Source organism: Protopterus annectens, chromosome 9.part0 (assembly GCF_019279795.1).
Source record: "Protopterus annectens isolate FY-2018-M chromosome 9.part0, PAN1.0, whole genome shotgun sequence".
In the NCBI taxonomy this organism is placed as follows: domain Eukaryota; kingdom Metazoa; phylum Chordata; order Ceratodontiformes; family Protopteridae; genus Protopterus; species Protopterus annectens.
In genome coordinates this window covers 1,159,550,520-1,159,578,168 of record NC_056743.1, presented here as the reverse complement: position 1 = coordinate 1,159,578,168, position 27,649 = coordinate 1,159,550,520, and the positions used below count along the sequence as shown (strand labels likewise).

Sequence of the window (27,649 nt, the reverse complement as noted above, 5' to 3'; positions counted from 1 at the left end):
GGGGCAAATGTGAAAAACTGAGGGGCTGCCAGTCCAGCCAAAGGGAATTTTGTAGATTATTCATAGGTTCAGAGTTAGCTACTAGGCTATCCACCCAAGGGCCTAAATAAGCCTAGCCAACAAGGTTCCCTGGCTTACGCCACCCAAGAAAGTTAATTTCCTGTGCCCCTGTCGAGCAGAGCCACAGAAGTGATCCCCCGGGGTGTATTTTCTAGTTCCCATCCACTCACCAAGATTTTTCTTGAAGAGTGCTAATGAGGAACTTTGCTTAACATAGATGGGTTGCTTGTTCCAGAGTATAAGAAGTCTCTGGGACAGAAATCTATCCCTCCAGCATGTCCTGTTTATTGTGGTGACAAGGTTTAGGTCCCTAGAGCGTGTAGCTCAGAGGGATTGGGATATCTTAAGGTGTAGCATGTCCAACAGCTCTGGGTCCAACAGCTCTGGGTTTAACATTGCTTTATATGTTAGGCAGAGATCTCCTTGGAGTAGGCGATATGCTACAGAGTAAAGCTGGAGTTTTTTGAGACGGTCAATGTAGGGCATCTGTTTGAGGCCAGTAATCCTCTTTGTGAGGTACTTCTGTGGCTTTTCCAGTTGCTGCAGATGGTTTGTGAGGTACATTCCAAATGGGGCGTTGTACTCTATAATGGGTCTAATGAGTGCTGAGTAGAGGGGAACAATGACCTCTTTTTTCCTGGATGAGAACCCTTTTGTGATGAGGCGTGCCACATAGAAGGATTTCCTGACTACTGTAGCAATGTGATTATCAAAGGAGAGACTACTGTCCACCTGGGACCCAAGGTCTCTTATCACACATTCAGCATTATGTGGTAGTTCATGGGTACAGAGTTTTTACCAAAAGGGATGACAGTGCACTTTTTGGCATTGAGCTTGAGGCCATGCCTCTGAAACCAGGCATCTGTCTAAGTGAGGCCCTTCTGTAGGATGTCCACATCATTTGGGGACTCGACTATGGCTCCTAGTTTGCAGTTATCTGTGAACTTCATTAGCCAGAAGCCTTCTGTGTTAGCCTGTACTTCAGAGAAGTAGATGCCAAACAGGAGAGGTCCCAGGACTGAACCCTGTGGTACTCCACTTGTCACTGGTTTGAAGTCAGATTTGGATTCTGCAACTTTTACAGTGTGGGTTCTGTCAGTGAACCAGTTGGCAACCCATCTTGTGATGTAGGGATTTATACATAGTTTTGTGAGTTTAGCTATAATTCCAGAATGGGGGATGGTGTTGAAAGCCTTGGCAAGGTCAAGATAGGCTGTGTGAACCACCTTACCCTCATCTACAGCTTTGGTGACTGCCTCAAAGAAGTCGATCAGGTTCAGAAGGCATGATCTACCTTTCACAAACCAGAACTGGGTGGGGTCCAGAGTTTGGAGGTTACCAATGTCTTTGTTTATGAGTTCCATAATGATATGTTACATGGCCTTGCAGACCAGGCTTGTCAGGCTAATAGGGCGATAGTTCCCAGGATCAGTGATGGCTCCCCCTTTGTGGAGTGGGATTACTGTTGCTGTGCACCATTTAGTGGGCACAAAGCCTGATGTGAGACTATGATTGAACATGGTGCTTAGGTGGGAGTCAGTTTGTTCTGAAGTTCATGTAAAATGCAGCTTGGGATGTTTTCCAGTCCCATGGATGCTGTGTTTTTGGTTTTAGACAGTGCAGCTTTTACCTGCATAGATGTGATTACAGGGACTCTGCATTTTTCCTGTATAGATATGGGCCCTTTAGGGGGTGAGAGGGGGATAAAGTTAGCATTGAACCTATCTGCCAGGATGTTGGCAATATCAGTTGTTTCTGTAATTTTTGTGCCGTTGTGCTGTAACTCAGAGCAGATCTGAGTGTTGCCATTGAGATTCTTGACATAGCTATAGAATGCTTTGTGGTTGCCCTTAGAATCAGTGGTGATTTTGTTTTCGTAGCTAGCTTTGGAGGATCTTATAAGGGATCTCATCTTCTTACTAAGGCTGACCAGGGAGCTCCTCCACTCATGGGATTATACTCTCTTTTGCAACAGTTTTTTTCCTTCTGTTGTAGAGTTTGGCTATGGCAGGGGACCACCAGATTGGCTTCCTTTTCTTGGAGGATAGCATCTTGGTTCTGTTTGGGAAAGCAAAATCTATGCACTTGTCTAAGTGCTTATAGAGTGCATTTGTGTAGGATTCAGCAGTCATAACTGTATTGTCCATCTGCATGGGTGTCATGAAGTTCATCACTTCTGTCTTAAGAAGCATGAAGTTGTCTTTGGAGAAATTGTTTACCATGGTTTCCTTAAAGGTGGGTAGGGGCAGTATGCGGATATCTAGGGTGATTAGCTTATGGTTGGATCTGACCAACGAGGAGTTGATTTCAGGTGTGGAACACCAGTCACTCATGTTGGTAATGGCTAGGTCTAGGATATTGTTGCCCCTGGTGGGGGTGTGGATAAGTTGATTCAGGGCATTGGAATTTATGAATTCCAGAAAGCGTTGAGCAAAGGAGTTGGTACATGAGTCGTTTTCCCAGTTAGTGGTGGGGTAGTTGAAATTGCCCATTATTAGGGTGTTTGGTTGAACCCTAATTTTTTACAGTATATCAAGAAAGAGGAGTGGGAATCCTGGGGCATGGTGGGGGATCTGTAGCAAGCTATAATTTGGGTTGTGGTTTTGCCCAGAGTTAGTTGCACTTGGATAACCTCGGATGCATTATGCTGCGCAACTTGCCTGGAGGTGTGGATATCCTTAATGAATATGGGCACACCTCCGCGTTTGGTTTTCTGGTCCAGGTTAGATGGCTGAAAAGTGTGGTATGAGTTATAGCGTGGTAATGCAGGGGTGCTCTCTAGAACCTTGAACCAGGTCTCAGTCACTGCACAGATATCGATATTCTCCATTTTAAGGAGTGCCTCAAGTGAGTACTTTTTGATTTTAGACTTCTAGCATTGAGTAGCATTACCCTCAGTTTTTGCTTGCCTGTTCCTGTTATGGTGGTGAATTTGTCATTTGAACCTTGCCTAAAAAAGGCACTATAGGGGCAGCAAAAGCCTTAGCCAGTATCTGGAATCCCAGGGGCGACAGGTGCAGGCCATCTCTGGCAAAGCATCGTGGTCTGTTGACCATGTCACCCAGGCAGACAGATACCAGATCCCCTTAGAATGACAACAGAAGCCTAGTCAATTGTTGAAGTGAATCATTTTGTCCTTGTACTGCAGTATCATTCTGGGTGATGGCAGGATGCTACTCAGGGCTAGGGTCATACCTGCCTAGGCTACAAGATCGGAGAGCTCTTCCATGTCTCTTTTCATGTAGTCCAGGGAGGTACGTCTAACATCGTTCACACCAACATGGACAATGACAGAGTCATATTTGTACTTGTGGAGTGACCTGAGTGCATGGGTTATGTGGCGGATCCTGGCACCCAACAGGCAGCTGGCAGTAATCTTCTCTTTGTTTAGCCTGGTGAGTGGGACATCAGTGTGCCTGACTATAGAGTCACCTATGACTAGTGTGTTGGGTATGCTGGTTTGCCTTATGGGCTGTGGTTTATTGGCACACTGAGTCTGTGGGCTATGTGTCATTTGAGTTGTGTTGGGGGGTAGAGGTTGTTTGTGTTTCTGCTTTGGAGGTCTCTGTTGCTTGAGCAGATTATTATTGAGAGCCTCTGCAAATGTTTTTGTGTTTCTATGTGTAGATTTTGGTGGTAAGGCTTAGTGGGACTATGTGATGAGTGTGGTGTGGTGCAAGTGTTTACCTTCTCCTCTTGACTGTCAAGTTCAGGCTTGGTTGGAGAGAGCTTTACCTCCAGTTTGGCTAGATAAGTGCATCTCTCACAGGTTGTGGTATTGGGTGGTAGAAGGAGAGGGTTGTCTGTGTACATGAGGCAATTGCTACATTGCCTCAAGATGCCCAGATTCATCAGATAGACAGGAGAGAACACTGGGAGCTGACTCTTGGACATGCCTGAATAAAAAACTACTTTCCTCTAGACAAATGGGGAAAGTGAATATAAGAGATGTTTTTCTCTAAGCAAGTGAAGAAAGTAAATACAAAAACTGTTTTCCTCTAGGTAAAGAGGAAGGTTGAGTGCTGTAGTAATTTGTAGCTTATTTAGTGCTAACAACAAGTTCTGAACAAGTGCTGACCACGAATAAGCAAATTCAAGTGCTAAAACTAAGAATCTGTACCTGGATCTTGTGGTCGATAGGCTACCTAGTGCTTACCACTCCCACTGATAAGCTAGAAGGCTTCCCTCCAACACAGAAAGGCTTTGGGGGCTCAGAAGTTTACAGACAGTCCTGGATAGAGCAAATCTGTAGCTGGACTAGAATAGTTACAGGAAAGGTGGGAAACAAGCGCAAATGCAGGCTTTTAAACCAGAAAGTTGAAAGAGATGGAAAAAATGCCCAAAAGGCCAATAAACTACTATTTCTGGGTCAGAAACCACTCTTGTGGTAGATGGGCTACCCAGTGCTTACCACTCCCACTGATAAGCTAGAAGGCTTTCCTCCAACACAGAAAGACTTTGGGGGCTCAGAAGCTTACAAACAGTCCTGGTTACAGCAAATTTGTATCTGGACTAAACTAGTTACAGGAAAGGCAGGAAACAAGCTTAGATTTTTTTTTGGAAAGTGGAAAGGGAGAAAGGAGAAACAGATGATAATTCAAAATTAAGGACCTAAGTGGCTTGCCCTTCACAAATGTTCTCTCTGTATTAGATAGCATGAGCTAGTGACACTAGACTGGAATAGAGCTGGAATAGAGCTGAACAGATGGGACTGGTAGGAGTGTCTGAAGTCAAAATATGATCTCACTGTACTCGGTTGAGTGAGCAAAATTTACAGGAGGGACGGGCAATTCCAAAGCAGCCAAGATCAATACCACAACAAGTACAGGGAGGGAGGGTGGGAAACTAACTGCAGAGACAGAGAGAGATCACAGTATTCTATGAAACAATTAAATAGAAAAATAAATAACTACAGAGAGACACAGACCAATGAAACAATTAAATACACAGAAAAATAAAATAAAATTCAGTACAATCTTTAACACTACAAGTTTGTACTTAACACAGCTAGTAATGCAGTTGATTGTAGGTATGTAGCAGAATTTTAAATGTTAATATAATCCACAGACTTGTTTCACAAATGTAAAGAGAACTATATGTTATGATGAAACTATATGTTGAACTGAGCTTTAAAAATGTAACCGCAGTGGACCCTGCTGGAAGAAAGGTGTTAAGTAAAGAATTTTACAACTGTGATCTCAAGCTCAGAGACAGGATGTCTGGGCTAGGAAATTCTTTCTATTGTTTTAAGACAGAGATAATTACTAGATTTTATATATAAAGTGTCCTTTATTGCTGCTGCTTCCTGCCAGGTGCAAGATTACAAAGATATGTTAAATTTTGAGTTTTATGAGCCTGGGAAACTTCAGCAGAGGTGTCAAGAAAGATGTAATCTGAAATGACTCATCAGTACTGTGTATTATCAACTTACGGGCTATCTCAGAAAGAGAGAATAGCATTTTGTATCTTGTCTTGGTTCTAGTAAGAACATCCACTCATCAGCACTTGCTTGCTCTGTATGTAAGTAGTATTTAGAACAGTGATTTCTCTTAGTGATAGATAGGGATATAGCCAGATTAGTCTAGATGTTTTCTATATTTCTGTCAGACTATCCTACAATATTGTTTTAAAATATTTCCTGTGATTTCTGAACTCTGTAATGTCATTGTGTTGAAGTAATAAGTATTTTCTTGTGTTTTTATTATTTATTATTAAACATTTTTTAAACCTTTCAACTGTGGCTGTTTTGTGTAGAGACAATTTAAGCTATAGAGTATTTGCATATATTTGGTGATACTGTATAAGCCACTCCAATAGCTTAAAAAGTTCTGGTCACACTTACTACTTGGATAGCAGTAATATTGCACAGTTGAATTGGACATCCCTTGGTAAGGGCCTTTATATTAGCAGATACTAGTAGTTGGTGGCAATTGTTACTACCTTATAGTCTGAGCAGAAAGGGGGCATAGCCAGAGAACCTGTGCCAGCCTTCCCCAGGAGTGTCTGTGTGTTTGTATATAAATCAAATCACAAAAGTGTGTATGTGTTTCAGCTACTTGGGCAGGGACACAAAGCACTGGTTGAACTGAGAGGCTGCTGGAGGTTTTGGCTTGACCACTAGGCTGAGATCTGAACCCTATAGCTGTGCCAGTGGGGAGTCTTATTGAGGATCTGGAGAGAAAGGGAGAAATCAGCCCAAGACTGACTGACTGATTTCTGTGTGCTCTTAAGGGAACTTGTACTTTACTGTGTGCGTACTTGTTATCCTCCAAATGTGGACGCCCCTCACTGGTGCTAGTTGTGAGGATTGAGGCTTCTTGATTACTGGGCCAGTGCACGGGCATCACAGGGTCTTAAACCCTTTTAGGCTCTTTATTAAGGACATGCAGCAGGTACTAATGGAAGCAATAAAGCCTGCTACTAAAAATCATATATTAAAAAATATAAAAGTTTTTTTAATTGGATCCAACAACATAACCAGTATCCATTTGAGGCTAGTTGCTCTCTGGTTTTGCAATATTTGTGTGAGTTACTATCATGTGGCCTTTCTTGTTCCTCTATCAAAGTTAATTTATTGTCCATTTCAGCATGTCTGCCCATGTATCCTCCTCTTTCAAGACAGTCTCATGTCAAGATGTTCTTGAAAAGAGTTTTGCATAACAGATCTCCAAGTAAATCTGGAGCTGTGACTCGGGATCTTAATTTGGTGTTAGGGAAGCTAACACTTGTTCCATTTGAACCAGCTAATCTGGCTGACTTGAGGTTCTTAATATGGAAGACAGTTTTACTGATTGCTCTGACCTCTGCAAGAAGGGTATCACAGTTGCAAGCTCTTATGGTGAGTCAACCCTACTTCATATAGGGACATGGTTTCTTTGATAACTAATCCTTATTTTATGCTTAAAGTGGTATCCAAGATTACTTTAAGCTAAAATATCCATCTCAATGTTTTTCTTTCCTGAACCTAAAATGAAGGAGAAAGGATACACCATACCTTGAATGTCCACAGACAACTCAGGAACTATTTTGACAGAACTATGTCTTTCAGATTTTCAGATCAGTTATTTATTTCTTCTGAAGGTAAGAATGGAAAACCTGTATCAAAATAGACTATTTCTAAATGGCTGTCTAAGGCTATTACTTTCTTTTGTACTCATCATAACAAATCTAGTCTAGGCAGAGTCAAGCCCAATTTCCCAGGGTCTTGGCTTCATCTGTGGATTTTTGGAAAATGCATGGGTTCTAGAAATATTCTAGAAGTGGCTACTTGGCCCTCTGTACATAATTGTACAAAGCAGTATAAGCTTGATTCCTTCTCTAGTTCCAGATAAAGCTTTGCTGGGTCCATTCTCCAAGGGCTCCTGGACTCTTCTCCTTCCACCTCCTAAATGTAGTTAGCTGTGGTAATCTACCCATATAGCTAAGGCTACTGCAGCACTGATCAATATTATGAACACAGTACAGATGTGTAAGTTGAACTTACTATAACAGTAAATGTTCGAATGATCAGTGCTACAGTAGCCACTCCCTGATCCATCCCCCTTGTTGTTTGGTGTATGTTTTATGCCAAGGGGTGGACATTTATTTATTTAGCTGTTGTTGCTGTTTCTAGCATTGTCTGTTCAGATCTTAGCCTCCCTATCTCTACTGACAGGAATGTTCTAAAGGGCTTTGCACCTAAACTTGTCATTTAGTCAGCTCAGCCGCAGCTGCCTGACAGTTTAGGCACATAAAACATACCCTGATGTTTTGGAAGCAGGCCAGTTGTTAGTCTTTGCAGGATACAAAACATGTGGCTAATGGTAGTGCAGCAGTGATCATTTGAACATCTGCTGTTATGGTAAGTTCATCTTACACAGCTGTACTTTCCAGACCAGTCAGCTCAGAGTTAATGGTCTAAGAATCCCAAAGCTGCAGCTTGTTGTGATCTTTAAAATTACTGTTGCATTGTAATAGTTCATTACACAGAGAAAGAAACGTAAGTGTTTTCAATTCTTGATTTGATTTTAAGTTCATTTTAACAGTCTGAATCTGCTTTAGCTAAGGTCTTTAAGCCTGTATTAGTAATTCCAGTACATACATGCACTGCATTTTGCTACTTAAGTGGTCTAACTTTTGATATGAAACCTTAGTTTCATTCTTGTGTATCAAATGTATGTTAGGCTAGTTCAGGACTAATTTTTGCATTAAGGCAGATCGAAGCCAGTCAGCTCAAGGGTCTATGAATTCCTAAGTTGATATTTGCTGTGATCTTTAAAATTACTGTTCATTTGCAATAGCACCATTACAAAGAGAAAGAAAGATAAGTGTCTGCATTTCTTAATCTGATTTTAAATTCATTTTAACAGTCTGTATCTGTATATTTAGTTAAGGTCTTGAAGCCTATATTAGTAACTCCAGTACATAGTTGCCCAGCACTTTTCTGTTCAAGAGGTCTAACTGTTGGTGTTAAACCACAGTTTCATTCTCATGTACTGAATGTATGTCAAGCTAGCTCAGGACTAGTCTCTGCTTTAGGGCAGTTTCAGGCCATTGAGCCCAGAGCTAAGACTATGAGAATTCTAATGCTGATGCTTGCTGTGATCTTTTAAATTCCTGGTGCATTGTAATAGCTCCATTCCTTAGAAATGAAAGTTAAGAATAAGAGCATTTATTTCTTGATCTGATTTTGAAATCATTTTAACAGTATTTATCTGCTTTGTCTAAGGTTTTTAAGCCCATATTAATAATTCCGGTTCACTGTTACAATGCATTTTCCTGTTCAAGTGTTATAACAGTTGGTATTAAACCATAGTTTCATTCTTATGTACTGAATGTACATCAGGATAATCCGGGACTAGTCCTTTCATTAAAGGAGTTCCAGGCCAGTCAGGTCAGAGATAAGGGTCCAAGAATTACAAAGCTGATGTTTTTTGTTATCTTTTAGATTACTGTTGCATTGCAATAGTTCCATTACATAGAGCAAGAAGCATGCTTTCATTTCTTGATCTGATTTTAAATTCATTTTAACTGTCTGTATCTGCTTTATATAAGGCCTTTAAGACTATATAAGTAATTCCTGCACACAATTGCACTGCATTTTGCTGTTTATGTGGTCTTATTGTTGGTATTAAACCCTAGTTTAATTCTTATGTACAAAGAGTATATCATGCTATTTCAAATTACTGTTGCATTATAATTCTTCCATTACATACAGAAATAAAGATAAACATTTTAATTTTTAATCTGATTTTAAGTTCATTTTAACAGTCTGCATCTGTAATTCCAGTAAATAAACCAAAGAATGAACCTGGATGCCACTGTTCAGTGAATCAATAAAGCCATGGAGAGAAATGTAGGCAGACTTCCGTTTAATAGTAAAAGCCACAAAAAAAAGTATCAGGAGTCTAAGTAATGAAGGTGATTGGTTTGTGACAGCCCACATCTGAGGAAGTGCTAGAAACGAAAACGAAGTCTTGAATACATTTATGTGTTTTGTTGCTTTGTGGCTTTTACTATTAAACGGAAGTCTGCCTACATTTCTCTCCGTGACTTTATTGTTTCGCTGAACAGTGGCATCCAGGCTCATTCTTTGGTTTATTTGTGTGATTTTCCTTGTTTGCCTGCTTTTTGAATTCCAGTAAATAGTTACACTGGATTTTGCTGTTTCAGTGTTTTAGTTATTGGTAATAGACACTGATTTCATTCTTATCTGTTGAGCATATGTCAGGCTAGTTCAGGACTAGTCCTTTTAGTAAGGCAACTCCAGAGCAGTAATCTCAGAGCTAAGGGTCTAAGATTTGCAAAGTTGCTCTTTGCTTAGATATTTTAAATTACTGTTGCATTCTAATAGCTACACTACCTAGAGAGAGAGAGAAAGATAAATGTCTTCATTTCCTGATTTGTTTTTGAATTCATTTTAATAGTCTGTATCTGCTTTATCTGAGGTCTTTCAGTTTATATTAGTAACTGGAGTATATAGTTGCACTGCATTTTATCGTTTCAGTGAGCTAGCTATTGGTATTAAACCTTAGTTTCATTCTTATGTACTGAATGCATGTCAGACTAGCTTAGGATCAGTCTTTTGTATTAATGCAGCTCCAGACCAGTCAGCTCAGAGCTAAGGGTCTAAGATTTACAAAGTTGCTCTTTGCTGAGATATTTTAAATTATTGTTGCATTCTGATAGCTCCACTACCTAGAGAAAGAAAGATAAATGTTTTCATTTCTTGATTTGTTTTTGAATTCATTTTAACAGTCTGCATCTGCTTTATCCAAGGTCTTTCCATTTATATTAATAATTGGAATACAAAGTTGCACTGTATTTTAATTTTTCACTGATCTAGCTGTTGGTATTAAACCCTAGTTTCATTCTTATGTACAGAGCGCATGTAAGACTACTTTAGCATCAGTCTTTGAATTAAAGGAAAACTCCACCCTAGAACTAAAACATCTGTTTTTTTGCACTGTACTTTTGTTTTCTGACCTATTTTAACATCTTAGAATCACTCTAAGTGCTTTGTTTGTAATTTTTGCCTGTTTTCTACAACATGGCTATCAATGGTGCTTGATGTATCAATGTGATCTTTTTCTTCCTCAACCCTTTCTCTTTCCCATAATGCTTTGTATGACTCATGCCAGACATAAGGAAGTAATTGTGAATTCCCATGCCTTTGACATATAATGGGATTTGTGTGAGTCACTGTCATATTCTATATCTTCTGTAAAAGAGATGCTTCTTTTCTGTCTATAATCACCTTCATTTATGTTTGTCTCAGAGCTTGTTTTACACTATACTTAGAAGTTATCCAGCTACAGCCAAAAAAGTAGCTAAATTGCAGGCCTTTGTTCAGGGTTTTCTTTTGTAGTCCAAGAGGAATTGACAGTCCCCCCCCCCACACACACACACACACACACTAACTGCAGAGGTGTTAAAACTGTCACTGCGCTGAGAGTCCTTTGCAAAATCAAGTGCAATTGACAGCTCATAATGGAAAGGAAGGGACTTCCAATATAATATTCCAACACTGCTGTTTGCTGTGATCTTCTAAATTACTGTTGAAGTGTAATAGTTCCATTAGACAAAGAAAGTTATGTGGTTCATTTCTTGATATGACTTTAAATGAATTTTAGCAGTCTGTATCTGCTTTTGCTAAGGTCTTTTACTCCTACATTAGTAATTCCAATGCATACTTGCACTGCATTTTGCTGTTTATGTTGTCTTAATCGTTGGTATTAAACTCTACGTTCATTCTTATGTAATAAACTAGTTCAGGACTAATCTTTGCATTAAGACAGTTCCAGGCAGTCAGCTTACAGCTAAGGGTCTAAAAATTTCAAAGCTATTGTTTGCTGTGATCTTTTAATTTACTGTTGCATTGCAATAATTCCACTACATAAAGAAAGAAAAGTGTTTTCATTTCTTGTTCTGATTTTTACATTTATTGTAACGATCTGTATCTTCATTAACTAAAGTCCTTATGCCTATATTAGTAATTTTAATACATAGTTTCACTGCATTTTGTTATTTTAAGTGGTCTGTGTGTTGGTATTGAACCATAGCTTAATTCTTATGTATTGAGGGTATGTCAGGCTAGTTCAGGACTGGTCTTTGCACTAAGCCTATTCCAGGTCAGTCAGGCTATAGCTAAAGTCTCAAAGTAGCTGTTTACTGTGATCTTTTAAATTACTGTTGCATTGTAAAAGCTCCATTACATAGAGAAGCACAGAAACATAAATGTTTTTATTTCTTGATCAGATTTTAAATTAATTTTTACAGTTTGCACCTGTTTTAGCCAAGGTCTTTAAGCCCATATTAGTACTTCCTTTACATAACTGGACTGCATTTTGCTGTTATAAGTGGTCTATGTTTTGTTATTAAGCATTAGTTTCATTCTTATGTACTGAATGTATGTCAGGATAGCTCATCACTAGTCTTGGCATTAAGGCAATTCCAGGGCAGTCAGCTTGGAGCGAAGTGTCTGAGAATTCCAAAGCTACTCTTTGATGTGATCTTTTAAATTACTGTTGATTCTAATAGCTCCATTACCTAGGGAAAGATAAATGTTTTCATTTCTTAATCTGATTTTGAATTCATTTTAACAGTCTGTAGTGGCTTTAGGTCAGGTCTTTAAGCCTATAGTAATAATTTCAGTACATGACTGCACTTTACTGTTTATGTGGTTTAACTGTTGTTACTAAACCCTAGTTTCAGTCTTATGCACAGAGTGTATGTCAGTCTAGTTCAGGACTTGTCTTTGCATTAAGGCATTTCCAGGCCAGTCAGCAGAGAGTTAAGGGTCTAAGAATGCCAAAGCTGTTGTTTGCTGTGAACTTTTAAATCACTGATGCATTGCAATTGATATGTTATATACATAAAGAAAGATAAGTGTTGTCATTTCTTGATCCAATTTTAAATTCATTTTAACAGGCTGTACCTGGTTTATCTAATGTCTTTAAGCCTATATTAGTAATTACAGCACAAAGTTGTACTGCTTTTTCCTGTTTCAGTGGTCTAACTGTTGGTATTAATCCCTTGTTTCATTCTTATCTACCAAGTGTATGACAAGCTAGTTTAGGACTAGTGGTTTGCATTAAGGCAGTTCCAGGCCAGTCAGTCAGGGCTAAGGGTATAAGAATTCCTGAGCTGCTGTTTCCTGTGATCTTTTAAATTTCTGTTAGATTATAATAGTTCCGTTATATAGATAAAGTAAGATAAGTGTTTTCATTTTTAATCTGATTTTAAATTCATTTAACAGTCTGTATCTAGTTAGCAAACGTCTTTAAGTCTGTGTTAGTAATTACTTTATATAGTTACACTGCATTGTACTGTTAAAGTGGTCTAACTGCTGATTTTAAACACTAGTTTCATTTTTATGTATTGAGTGCATCTCAGACTACTTCAGGATTAGTCTTGGCATTAAGGCAGTTCCAGGGCAGTTGGCTCAGAGCTGAAGGTCTAAGAAATTGAAATTTGCTCTTTGCTGAGATCTTTTAAAATAATTTTGCATTCTAATAGCTCCTATAAGTAATTCATTTATTGATCTGATTTTAAATTCATTTTAACAGTTTGTATCTGCTTTTGCTAAGGTCTTTAAGCTTATATAAGTAATTCCAGTACATATAAAAAGAACAGAGGCAAATAGTGCCAACAAAACTAATAACAAGCAAAATCCTAGGCACTACAAGAATGAGCAAGAGGCGACTTGACAAAATAAAAGCAGCCTTTAGTCCAATAATCATTTTGCTAATTCCAGTACATACTTGCATTGCATTTTTCTGTTTTAAGTGCTGGCATTGTTAGTATTAAACTCTAATTTCCATCTATGTATTGAGAGTATGTCAGGTTAATTCAGGACAAAGCTTTGTATTAAGGGAGTTCCAGGCCAGTCAGCTCATTCCTAAGAGCCTATGAATTTTAAAGCTGAGTTTTGCTGTTTGCTGTGATTTTTTAAATTACTGTTGTATTGTAATAGCTCCAGTACATAGAGAAAGAAAGATATGTGTCTTCATTTCTTGATGTAATTTTAAATTCATTTTAACAGTCTGTAACCATAGCTAAGGTCCTTAAGCCTATGTTAGTGATTCCAGTACATATTACAGTGCAATTTGCTGTTTAAGTGGGCTAAATGTTAGTATTAAATGCTAATTTCATTTTTACGTACTGAGTGTATGTCAGGCTTGTTCATGACTAGTCTTTGCATTAAGGCAGGTTTTGACTAGTCAGATCACAGCTATAGATTTATTTTTTTTCTCTCCCAGCCACCCTTTTGTAGTTGTTTTCTTAAACCCAGTATATCTGTTGTTGCCTGCCCCTTACAATAATTTGGCAATATTACTCCCCTTCCTCCCTGTTTATTGATTATTGGCAATATGCACATAAGTATCATTTTTCCAAAGGCTCTGCTCTTAAACTACTCACCAGGCTAAATGACCTTTGATCATTTCTTTAATACTAAGAGTACTGTTACTGCTTGCACTGATTTTAGTATTATATTTATAATTAGTATTGGGCGCCGGGCTGGCAACTCGACACTGTAAAACTCTACTGCCAATCATAAACGGACAAGTGATCCACTGTGGTGACCCCTAACAGTGAAAAGCCGAAAAAAGAAGATTATATTTGTGATTTTTTACTCTAATTTGTTTACTGGTTCTTGCTCGTGGCAGAAGGTTTCCAGGCTAGTTGTTGTATATTGAAATTTAAATACTAAGCAGGATGTCCACCCAATTATTTTCCTAAAATCGAAATCCAGGTGGTTATAGTCACTCCTGCCATCAGAGTCATTCCTGACAGTATCATGGACTGGCACTTCCCCAGAACATTTCTATCCATCCTGATTAAGGTGGCTATCTTGAAACAGTGTAAGAATTGTCTCATACTGTTTGATGACCATCTATTACTCAATCAGCATGACACAGTGTGTGACAGATATACGTATATATTATCCTTGGAGACAAAAATATCACACATGGTAAACTCAGACAGGGAAATTGTCAGCAGTATGCCACATATCACACCTCTCAAAGGCATCACAATGCACATAATTCATCATATGCTGATGTTTTAAAGATTAACTTGCCTTAACCTCAAGGATCTTCAAAACACAACACAGGCACAAGAACACTCAGGAAGATAAGCTTACCTCCTCACATAGCATAAGTAGTTCCAAAGTCACAGATGCTGAAACAGTAAGGCAGGCATCGACCCAACCAAACATTCTTATTATAGGAGACTCCATTGTAAGACATCCATATGTAACTTTTAACAGGCTGGACAAGGAAACAGTGACCCCTACTTGCTTATCTGGTGCCAGAATCCATCAGATCACACATGCACTCAAGTCCTTGAATAGCAAGTATCAGTTTAACTCCATCATTGTTCATGCCTGTGTCAATGACTTGTGTGCCTGACTGGACTATACTAAGAGAGACATGATGGACCTCTAAGGCTGTGTGTCTGAGGCAGGTAACAGTTTGCTTAGCATTGAGCAGCATTCTACCTTCACAAATAATGATGCCACAATATGTGCAAAAAATAGTTGACTTCAATAATTGGTTTATTTTTTGGTGTCATTCAAAGGTTGTCCAATATTTGTCAGCCTAGAAGGATAAGATTGACACATCACACTGCTTCACAGGGAATGGCCTGTATCTGTCCCCCTCTATGATTTTGATTATTGACAAAGACATTGACTACACCCATAGTGCCTTTTTTTGGAAATGACATCCTGATATACCTACCAACAAATAAAGGAAACTATGAAGGTGTTACTGATCAATGCTAAGAGCCTAAACAAAAAACGTCATTCCATACAAGCCCTTCTCTCTCTGGAGGATATTGACATCAGTGTAGTGACTGTGACAAGGTTTAAAATACGACAGCACACTCCAGCTGTGCAGTGCTATAATGCCACCCACACATTTAGACCAGCTACTGTGTAGTAGGAGAACAAAGGTGGAGGTGTCTCAGTCTACATACACAAGTGACTCAAATCAAGGTTTGTAAAGCAGAGTGATGCACTACAGAGTCTTCTTGTCCAAATAACCATCAGAAACAAACAGCACCATATATTAGCTAGCTATAGAACTCCCTCTATGACATAAGAAAGTGACAACACCTATCTACAGAAGCTAGGATCACTCAGCATTAAACCCGAGACAATCTTCCTAGGTGATATAATCTACCCAGATATAGACTAGGAAACCTGCATCACCACTGGTGCACAAGCATAGAGATTCTTCGACTTGGTCAATACAAATGCCCTGGGAAAATTATCAAACTACCCACTAGCGTGAAGAGCATCTTGGTTTTTGTCTTTACTAGACAGTATCTTGCACCATCCCTTGTATATCTTCATCACTTGTTACGTCTGACCATAAAACAGTCTGCTTCAGGATAAAACTGAAACCAGAGATTCATTCCACTCAAGGTACCTTTAGAAATTTCTTTAAAACAGATGGCACAGTGGTGTAGTGGTAGCATTGTCAACTCACAGCAAGAGGTTCCCTGGTTCGATTCTTGGATAGAGTGCCTTCTGTGCGGAGTCTGCTTGTCCTCCCTGCATTCATGTGAGTTTTTTTCCGGGTACTCCGGTTTCCTCCCATGTTGCAAAGACATGTGTCTAGAAAGCCCCCCCCCCCCCCCCCACAGGCCTTCGCTGAAAATTGTCTTTGTTCCAAGTTAGACTTTCCCGGTAAACAAATGTTAACAAAAAAAAAGAAAAGAAAAAAAAAATACCCACTCCTAAGTGGTATGTGTGCAGGTTTCAAATCCCCACCAAACCCAGTTAACTCCACTTAATACACAGAAAAATACAATTAACCACACTATACTGGCAGGTAAACAGTTGCATAAATGCAACTGTACCCAGAGGAAAAAGTGCATGACAAACCCCATTTGGAACCATAATATCGACAAATTTTATAATAAAAGGAAAGGAATTTTGAGCAAAAGCAAAAATACTAATTTCAAGAATGTTAGAACCCTTGTCAATGATATAAACAACCAGTGCAGGTGCTTAATAAAATCCACCAAAGCCAAGTTTGAGGCTGAAATAGCTACCCATGCCAAAGACAATTACAAGGCATTTTTAGTTATGTTTGTAATCTCAAAAGCACAATGTACTGAGCTCATTGTGAATGATGTTACCTACACTGAGGCTGAAGATATAGATAACCTACTAACTGATAAATTTAGTTTTAAATTTACATCTCTCTCCCCTCTGCCAGTCCCTCAAGATACATCTGAATCTGGTTCACTTCCATATATCACACAAGACCACGTCCTAAAAGTGCTATCAAAAGCTAAAAACACTGCATCAGTGGGTCCTGACAATATCCTTGGATACATCTTAAATACCATGAAACATGATTTAACCACATCCCTAATAACACTGTTTAGTCTCAGTCTCTGTATAGATTTTTTACCAAATGAATTGAGAATGGCTTCAGTCATTTTTCTGGATAAGGGAGGGCCTTTCACAGACTGATACAATTACAGGCCCATAAGTCTGACCAGCCTCATGTGCAAATCCATGATAAGACTTACCATGGAACTAAACAATCAGGACATAGGGAACCTCCAAACACTGGACCTGTCTCAGTTTGGATTTGTCAAGGGTAGGTCATGCTTATTCAACCTGGTTGACTTTTTTAAAAGATCACCAAAGCAATGGATAAAGGCAAAATGGTATACACTGCATACCTCAACCAGGCCAAAGCTTTTGACACAATTCCCCACTCAGGCATGGTAGGAATGCTAAATATATTGATAGTAAACCCCTTTGTCAACTGATGGATTGCCAACCAGCTTACAGTCATGATGTAGAAAATCAAAGTAGGGGAAGTTATCACCACAAAGAGACCAGTCACCAATGGAGTCCTCCAGGGTTCTGTGCTAGGACTTCTGTATGGCATCTACTTTCCTGAAGTAAAAGGCAGTTCCAAAGGTTTCTCATGACTAGGTTTGCAGATTACTACAGGCTAGGAGTAGTCATTGAATCCCCAGATGACTTAGCCATCCTGCAGGAATGTTTATCCCAAATAAATAACCGATACAAAAATGGTGGACTGAAACTAAATGCCAAAAGATGCATTAATGTATCCTTTGGGAAGTCATCTCCCCAAGGGAACTACTACATTGACAATATGCCCCTACAAGTTGACCTAGATGCTCAGGATTTTAAAACTTATGTGGACAGTGACCTTACTTTTGACCAACATGTGTCTGTTGTTGTAAGAAAATCCTTCTGTATTGCACTGTTTATAAACAAAGGGATTGTGCCTTGATCTAGGAATGTCATTGCTCCCCTTTACTCATCCCTTATTAGACCAATCATTTTATATAATGGCCCCTTTGGCATGTATCTGTCCAGATATATGCAACAACTGGAATGCCCATACCAACACCTTACTAAAGGGATACAAGGCTTAAACAACATGCCCTCGCGGACTGACTGAAAGCCCTGTCACTACACTTGGTATCCTACAGACCACTAAGAGGTGACCTGTGTCTGCATACAGGGCATCCCCTGACCCAGTACTGATGGATTTAGTGCATATCACCAAGTCAAATGGCATCAGAAATACTCAAGCTAGTGATCTAAACCTCTTCTGCAACATTAACAATACACTTTGTAGGGACAGGTATATCTCACAGAGGATACTGCTGCTCTGGAACAGACTCCCCATCCACCTAAAACAAAATTCATCTCTGTTCATGTTCTAGTGCAACTTGAATCTATGGATGGGAAACTGAAATTTTACCCCATAACTGCCCCCATACCATTAATGAACAGAGGGTGCCCGATGGGTAATATATAATTATTGACCAAGGAATGGGTAAGACTACTCTATAACCAAATGGGATAGGTTAATTGGAGCACAGAAAGGGAAAATGGCAATGCCTAAAATGGCCCACAAGTGCATCCTTCATAGTACTTACCTATGAACATATAAACAAGCAATTAAGTGAAAAAAATTAACTCTCCTAGTTTATTCCTATAATTGTTGGCAACCCTGAATGATCAATTTTTTGCCAAGTGCTCAACATTTTCATCAATGAATTCTGTTCAACAACGGAGACTGCCTCCATAGTACAACACACTGATGACTCCACTCTTATCTGCTCTGCCCAAAACCTAGAAAGTCTGCAAAAAATAGCCCAAGACTCCATTATTTCAATAAACATGGCCTGACAAAATCACAGTTGTTTCTTACCCCCTCAAAAAATCCAGATACATTATTTTCACACTGAAATAACTAAATATTCAAAAACTGCTTTCTCTACTACCTCCTTAAACAATATTAAAATTGATCTTCTCCCACATACCAAATTGCTAGATGTACATGTAGAAGAAATTCAGAAATGTGATTACCACATGCAACATATGGTTAAGAAACACATAAAAAGATAGGATCCCTCTACAGAGCTAAACCTTTGTTACAGACAAGAAAATGTATTGTATCCTCTTTATTCTGTGCCTATCGCTACCAAGCTCAGTAAGATGGAACAATGCAGCAACAAGCTAAATGTGCTGCAACCCCCCCCCCCCCCCCAATGGACTCATCATTGTTTGACCCTCGATGAGCTGCACTGGTTAGAACTTCCCCACTATCTAAGAAAAACCCAACTCCTTATAAGTCATACCCTCATCTATAAAGTAGACAAATGCCACTGCTTATTAGCATCATTCAGCCCTATACTCCAACCAGATTGCTACTTTCACTGATAAACTCCTTATAATTTATCACTAAATCTAACAGTTCTGCAGTCTCTTTTCTCCAGCTAAATTTTCAAAATTTGGGACACCATTCTACTGTCTTTAAAGCAAGCTCATTCCTGAATTTCTTTCAAAGTTCATCTTAGAAAACTCCCTTGGATAGCTAACTTAGATAGAACAGTATACACACCCCCCTTTCACATTTTGTAACTTTCATTGATACGGTTGAATATTCTCTTCTACAGCCTCCTTTTTTTATCTTTTGACCCTTGCCTACTATATGTTTATCACTGTACTCCATGCCATTCTTTCCCAATCTGTTTCCCTCCACTCTGTCCAGTTATCTCGGCACCTTACCCCTTAACCATTACCGATATCTGATTCCCCTATTTGTACTCATCTGCCACCTTTATTGCATGCATGTTCAGTGTTTTCCCTTATCTCTCTCCCCCTCAATTCTTCTAAGCTATCAGCTTGCAACATTATTGTTACTGTGCCCCGTCTCCTGTGTCCTTTTTTATACCCTAGCCTTTTAACCACCTCTCACTTAAACTCTTCTCCATTTCACTCCATACAGCATACTGTACAGTTATATTTTCTCATACATGGTCTGTAAGACTTCAGAAATATTTGTGCAATACTATATAATCTTATTTTTGATCCCCTTGAAAATTTTCCATTGCATCTATTTTAAAATGGTAAGCCTGCAGTCCCCTAAACTTTTTTATCTTGATAGTGCATTTGCAGTTTCTGTTCCAAATTAGTTTTTATTTATTTTATTTTTATTTATTTTATTTAACATTTATTTACTGGGGAAATCCAACTGGGCTAGTTGCCCATTTTCAGCAGAGGTCCAGGGAGAATACATAAAAGTGCACAGTATAACAGCACAACATTATACCAATCATAATAAAGCAAACTACACAATAGAATACTATACAATAATGTTTGTCAAGTAACATACAATATATATTTTTTAAAATCATATATACATTAGAATAGAAGGTAGAAAGAAAGACTTTGAGGATGGGCTGAGGTGGGGAAATGACAAGTATGTTCAGCCAGGTGAGGAACACAAGCATAACCAGTTGTTATTTAGATGGATCTTTAGCAGGATTTTGAACTGTGCTGGGTCATTGATGTTTAGAATATTCTGAGGGATAGATCCCCATGCTTTAGAAATGTGATTAGAGTAAAGAGAGTCTCCAAAGCTGCTGGTAGATGTTGTCACTTTTAATAGTACATTTGTTGGAGGATTTAAGGGACCTATTGTTGAGGTGGATGATTCTATTACCTGGAATATACTCTACTTAAATTGTAGTAATTTTATTACTTAACTGGAATATGTACTGTTGTTGTTCTTCTTTCGGCTTTTCCCATTTAGGGGTCGCCACAGCGGAACTCTGGTCTGTTAATGATAGGCAGTAGATTTTTACGGTGCCGAGGTGCCAGCCCGAAGCCCAACCTTCAACGAAGGCACAACCATTTGCACATGTCTTTCAAACGCCACTCGACCGCAGGGAGGGCATGCACACTCCACACAGAAATTGCTATTATTTGTGTTATAATTGCTGTCAATTTCAGTACTATATGTGATGCTTTTTTCCCCAGGCCACAGCTTAAAAGGGGTTTTACACCCTGATGGACATTCCTGATAAACAAAAGTAATAAATATATAAGCAAGCAAGCACATGAAAAGTAAAAGGTACATACACCATACTAGATGCTTCCCTGATCTAAGCCAATGTCAGGATATGTGCTGATGATGGGTGACATACACCTCCCAACACACACACACACACACACACACACACACACACACACACACACACACACACACACACACACACACACACACACACTCACAGAGAATACATGCTTAAAACCTGTGTACCCAAAAAAGGAGATAATTATTCTTACCCTAATCTAAGAAAACACAGTATAAAAATAAAAAGGGTTTACAGAGCAAAGTTCCCTGTGTGTGTGTGTGTGTGTAAGGTGGGAGACATCCAAGATCTTTGAAAGTTAGTTTTTACAGCACTGGAATACTTTGTACAGAATATAAATCACCTGCACTAAGCTGTATGTTTTACAGAACGTGGCTTTAGACATAGACAGTGGGACAGGGCTAAGTGAGCTATTTTTGCTGTATTGAGTAGTAAACTATCTTGGCTGTCACCTGTTGATCACTTTTAGTATTGCAGTTGTGTGTTTCCAAATAGCAAAATGTAACTTTGGCAACATCTATATCAAGATTTAGGTAGTCTGCATGTAGAGTATTACATTGCTTTACTTTCTATGCAATAAAAGTATCCCAGTGTGAGTAAAATCTCAGTTAGGTGATAAACGATGGCAGAGAGTGCTGCTTAAATGTTTTGGTAGGAGCATGTGACTAGCCTGTAGGCATGTGTGTTCTGCATACACTAGATATAGGTTACTGCTATACATGAGTAAGTCTGTTCTCCAGATCCCAATCTAACTTAAACATGCTGCAATATATAATGGGAAAGATGCCTCTGAGTTTTCAGATCTGGTACAACATGCATAATTCTGTGGATAAGCCACACATTGTCTGATGTGGATATACTGCACACATTCTGTGGTGAAAGCAAGTGAGTGGGAGGTTCTAAACAGACCTCCAAAACCATAAAATATTTCTGCTGCTCATCATTGCTTTAACAGAATTAAAAACAAGTTTTAATGGAAAAGATAAAAATATTTTAAAAGTTATTGTGGACATTTAAGTTTTAATCTGAGAAGAAAAAAAATTAATGTATTTATCTTCCTTTAAGTTTTAATTTAAGAAGTAAAAAATAAAAACACAATTTAGACTGGGACACTACACAGTCATCACCACCTTTTGATCTGCTGTAACAAGCAGCTAGACCTTTCAGTGAAGAGTTACTAAAGGAATCTACAAAACAAATAGTTTTGAACATGTCAAAACTTTAAACTGAGTTCTATTGAGAACATTTTCAGAAGTTTATGTAGTGTCCTTCTGTTTGTGAAAACATCTGACCCTGTTTTCTTATTTTCAACCTGTATATTATATAGATGTCTAGCGAGCTGGTCTACAACAAATTATGCAACACAAAAGAATGTGCATTCATTTTGAAAATAATACCATAGAAACCTGTGGGTTTGAAATTTACTTCCTTCCATTTGCTCAAAGTTGTCTGTAATTCTCTGATGTAGAATATACGCCTGAGAGATATCAGCATTTTCTGAAAATGACCCAAGGAATGAAACAATAAGTTGTTAAACTAAACCACTGATCAGGAACATGGAGTCAATAGACAAGTACTTTTAATCTTTGTGTGCTTGTATTTATTTTAGTCTTGTGGTTTTCCTTTCTAATTTTCACTCTTAGGTGCCAGAAAAATACTAGCAACAGAGAACCCTGATGTCATTACAGCAAATTCCCCAATAATGCCTAATACTCACCAAGAATCCCCAACACTGAGGTGAGTCATACTTCATGCATGATGTGGAAGAACCAATATCTGGAATATTAAAATGAGTGGGGGTGTGTGTGTGAGGGGTGACATATGCTAATGTATAACTACAAAAGTTATTTACTAACAGAATTTAATGCTATATGAAATTTGAATGTTCTTTACAGGAATGTTATTATCATACATTTATAGCATCTGACAGTATGTGGCATAGGTGCCCACATCCGTAATTATTGTCATAAAATGCCATCAGGTTTAATTAAACATTGAAAATGTTGGTAGGCATTGCCTGTCTACTAAGTGGCAATATCACAGTAGCAAGGAGGAGCTCCTCATCGTTACTGTGATATTACCACAGTAATGATGAGGAACAACTGGCTATCCCAACTTCTCATCATTACTGTGATATTACCACAGTAACAATGAGGAATAACTGACTATCCCAACTCCTCATCATTACTGTGATATTACCACAGTAATGATGAGGAACAACTGACTATCCCAACTCCTCATCGTTACTGTGAATATTACCACAGTAATGATGAGGAACAACTGATTATCCCAACTTCTCATCATTACTGTGATATTACCACAGTAACAATGAGGAATAACTGACTATCCCAACTCCTCATCGTTACTGTGATATTACATCAGTAATGATGAGGAACAACTGACTATCCCAACTCCTCATCGTTACTGTGAATATTACCACAGTAATGATGAGGAACAACTGATTATCCCAACTCCTCATCGTTACTGTGATATTACCACTGTAACTTTGATGACCATGCCCTGGCCCAGCAATCAAGGAGCCTCAATCCTCACCACTAACATCAGGGAGGTCGTCTCATAGAACAGAGGAAAGGATAACTAATACACACAGTAAAGTACAATTTCCCTTAAGTGCACACAGAGATCACAGTCAGTCTGGGGCTGGTTTCTCCCTTGCTCACCAGGTCCCTAATAAGACTCCCTACTGGCACAGCATAGGGTTCAGGTCTCAGCCTAGCTGGGCAAGCAAAAACCTTCAGTACCCTCTCTGTCCAACAGTGCTTCGTTTCCCTGCCTAAGTGGCTGACACAATACACATACACTTTGTGATAAGTATTTATACAACTTCACAGACACTCCTGGGAAAGGCTAACACAGAGTCTCCAGCTGTGCCCCTTTACCCAGACCATACAGTAGTAATCCCTGCCACCACCCAGCTAATAATATCAGTTACTAAAAGACCGTTAAAAGGGTGTCCAATTATTACTGTGAAATATTATTATCCAATTGGTAATGTGACTATACAGTCTAAGGCTTATTTTAGAGTGGTCTATTACAATAACCTCTATACGTATGCAATGTACTCTAGAGCTTATCTCTACACAAACAAGACACAGGTAAAGGTTTTTTAAATATTTAATAATAAATAATTAAAACACAAGACAAAACTACTACACCACAGAGATATCTAAGAGTTCAGAGACCACACAGAAACTTAAAATAATACAGTAGGACAGGTCTGATTACAAAGAAAAATAACTAATTAATCTTAACTAGATTTAACTATTCCTACAAGAAATTACAGTGCTATAAACTTACATGTGAGCTTAGGCAGAGTGCTGAGTTAGATATCCAAGATCAAAATGCTCCCAGTCTCTTGTGAGAAATAGTATTTAAACATTACTAACAAACATGTTTTTTAGGCCCTCGCAAATTACATCATTTTGGACGCTTAGGTTTTCCCAGTATTCATATTGCATCATCTTAACACCTGGTCTGAGTTCTCAGGCCACAAACTACATTATTTAGCAATCTAACACCTGCTCAGAAACTTACAATAATATAAAGCATTTCACTTATACACTCTAGCAGAAATCAGAGCAATAAAGCACCTTCCACATGTAAATTCAGGTCATAAACTTTAGCCTTAAAACAATGGGCATGAAACCTTCATCCAGACGCACTGGAGCCGAATTCTAACATGAAAGGGTCACAACATGCTTCACTGGGCCAGTAGAGTGCAATGTTGTCACATATTTTGCAGTTCCACATTTCACAGTATTCTTTTACACTCAAGAAACATGCCTGTATTTTACATTTAATAAATCCAAGAGTCAGATAGAACAAAAGGCAACCATGAAATACGATATAATCCAGTCTAGCGTGTAAAACGAATAGTCTTTTAATTTAGTGCACAAAGGTAAGCGCTTTCAGGGATCGGTTCATCAGATCATAAAAATCTCCTACCAGCAAAAACATTTCCTTATATATATATCCATCACATGATGCTAAATCAATTATTCATTTAACATTTAAAGAAGAATAACATATTATATAGAGCTATAAAATTCAAAGGGAGATGTCAAATTTCTAAAAACATGTAGGTGCGTGTATACTTTAACTGCATACATTTGTAACAACAGGCACATACATGTAAATGTATAAATATCTTAAAATTTTAAATCAATCTTAATGAAATACATAGATACATAAGAAATGCATGTGGAAACAGATATAAAAATATATAACAGAAGATATAAAAAATATATCTGCCTTTACTAAACATATGCAGCTAATAACTATGAGAATGAAATATACTTAAATCTACAGTATACAGGGTAGAACAAGGGCAAATACTGATGGAAAAAATACATAGGAAAATAATTAAAAAGAAGTAAGAAAAAGAGAGATACAATGGTACAATAGTATATCTCTGTAAATCTATCACCTAACAATTAAACCCCTGGATCTTAGAATAGGTTTAAGCGAGGCCCTCTCATTGAGGCCTCTCCCTTTATCTGCTCTCATTCTCAATGTCCAATTTCTTTCCTTGTTCTCTGTACCATTCCTTATATTACCTTCCCTTACTATTGGTACCACTTTATCTATGACCATAAAGTGAAAAACATGCTCATGGCCCTTGGTCAAGGTATGTTTTGCTAGGGCATCATTAGTGTAACTTACCCTGATAGCATAGAGATGTTCCCTCATTCTATTACGAAACACCCTATTGGTTTTACTGACATAGAATGAGGAACATACCTGGCAAACAGCCAGATAAACTACATGGGGAGTACTACAATCAGCAGATACTTTACACTTAAAAAGTTGGCCTGTATCTGGATGTATAAAACTGTCACCTACACTGACTATTTTGCATGTTTTCAGCTTCAGTGCATGGCTGAGTTAAAAATGTACATTATACAAATGAATAACATGACTGGTTACCTCAAATTTACATCAAATTTTTCACCTATAAAAATAGAATATTTGGATGTATATGTGGAGAGAGTAACAGGTGCTCGTATCAACACTGGTGAAATTTTACAGGAACACACTCGTCCACAGACATAGTATGCATCCTCATTACATATAAACATTATAAATGGACAAGGGATGAGGATTTCTCGCCTTAATGCAACAGAAGATGGCTATAAGCAAGAGATAAATGTCTTTAGGGAAAGGTTATTTAAACGTGGTTACAGCCAGCCCGAGGTAGAAATTGGCCTTCAGAACAAGGATCTTCTTAGAGAGAATAGAGCTGCACCATATTACTCTGAATGCACTGAAGCTAAAAACAGGCAAAATAGTCAGTTTTTAGGAATGAGAATACCCATGTTTTATACTACAGTTAATAGGGCTATATCTGATATTATCAACCGTCATTGGCGTATTTTAGCTACACATACAGAGATTAGGAATATAGATAGGGACAGGCCCATGTTCAGCTATAAAAACAAATCTAATCTTAAAAGACTACTTTGCCAAACCTCTGAAAAGCACAATACTGCTAACTATACAGGGACTACACCTTGTGGAAGATGTAACTTTTGTCCATCAGTGTAGGTGACAGTTTTATACATCCAGATACAGGCCAACTTTTTAAGTGTAAAGTATCTGCTGATTGTAATACTCCCCATGTAGTTTATTTGGCTGTTTGCCAGGTATGTTCCTCATTCTATGTCAGTAAAACCAATAGGGTGTTTCGTAATAGAATGAGAGAACTTCTCTATGCTATCAGGGTAAGTTACACTAATGATGCCCTAGCAAAACATACCTTGGCCAAGGGCCATGAGCATGTTTTTCGCTTTATGGTCATAGATAAAGTGGTACCAATAGTAAGGGAAGGTAATATAAGGAATGGTACAGAGAAAAAGGAAACAAATTGGACATTAAGAATGAGAGCAGATAAAGGGAGAGGCCTCAATGAGAGGGCCTTGCTTAAACCTATTCTAAGATCCAGGGGTTTAATTGTTAGGTGATAGATTTACAGAGATATACTATTGTACCATTGTATCTCTCTTTTTTTACTTCTTTTTAATTATTTTCTTATGTATTTTTTCTATCAGTATTTGCCCTTGTTCTACCCTGTATACTGTAAATTTAAGTATATTTCATTCTCATAGTTATTAGCTGCATATGTTTAGTAAAGGCAGATATATTTTTTATATCTTCTGTTATATATTTTTTACATCTGTTTCTACATGCATTTCTTATATATCTATGTATTTCATTAAGAATGATTTAAAATTTTAAGATATTTATACATTTACATTTATGTGCCTGATGTTGCAAATGTATGCAGTTAAAGTATACAGGCACCTACATGTTTTTAGAAATTTGACAACACCCTTTGAATTTTATAGCTCTATATAATATGTTATTCTTCTTTAAATGTTAAATGAATAATTGATTTAGCATGATGTGATAGATATATAAGGAAATGTTTTTGCTGGTAGGAGATTTTTATGTTCTGATGAAGCGATCTGTGAAAGCGCTTACCTTTGTGCACTAAATTAAAAGACTATTCGTTTTATATGCTAGACTGGATTATTTCGTATTTCATGGTTGCCTTTTGTACTATCTGACTCTTGGATTTATTACATATATCGCTTTAGACTGTGGAGAGGCATTTATTCCCTTGGGTGTGCTTAGTTTTATT

General features: G+C 38.1%; 1 protein-coding gene across 1 annotated transcript in view; it reads left to right on the top strand.

Moving 5' to 3' along the window:
* LOC122811893 (matrix metalloproteinase-17-like) overlaps positions 1-27,649 on the top strand; it is a 609,760-nt gene that overhangs the window by 197,000 nt on the left and 385,111 nt on the right. Inside the window, exon 7 of the mRNA XM_044084040.1 lies at positions 22,632-22,725. Within this exon, the coding sequence (XP_043939975.1) occupies positions 22,632-22,725 (94 nt within the window). The remainder of the gene's footprint in view (positions 1-22,631; positions 22,726-27,649) is intronic.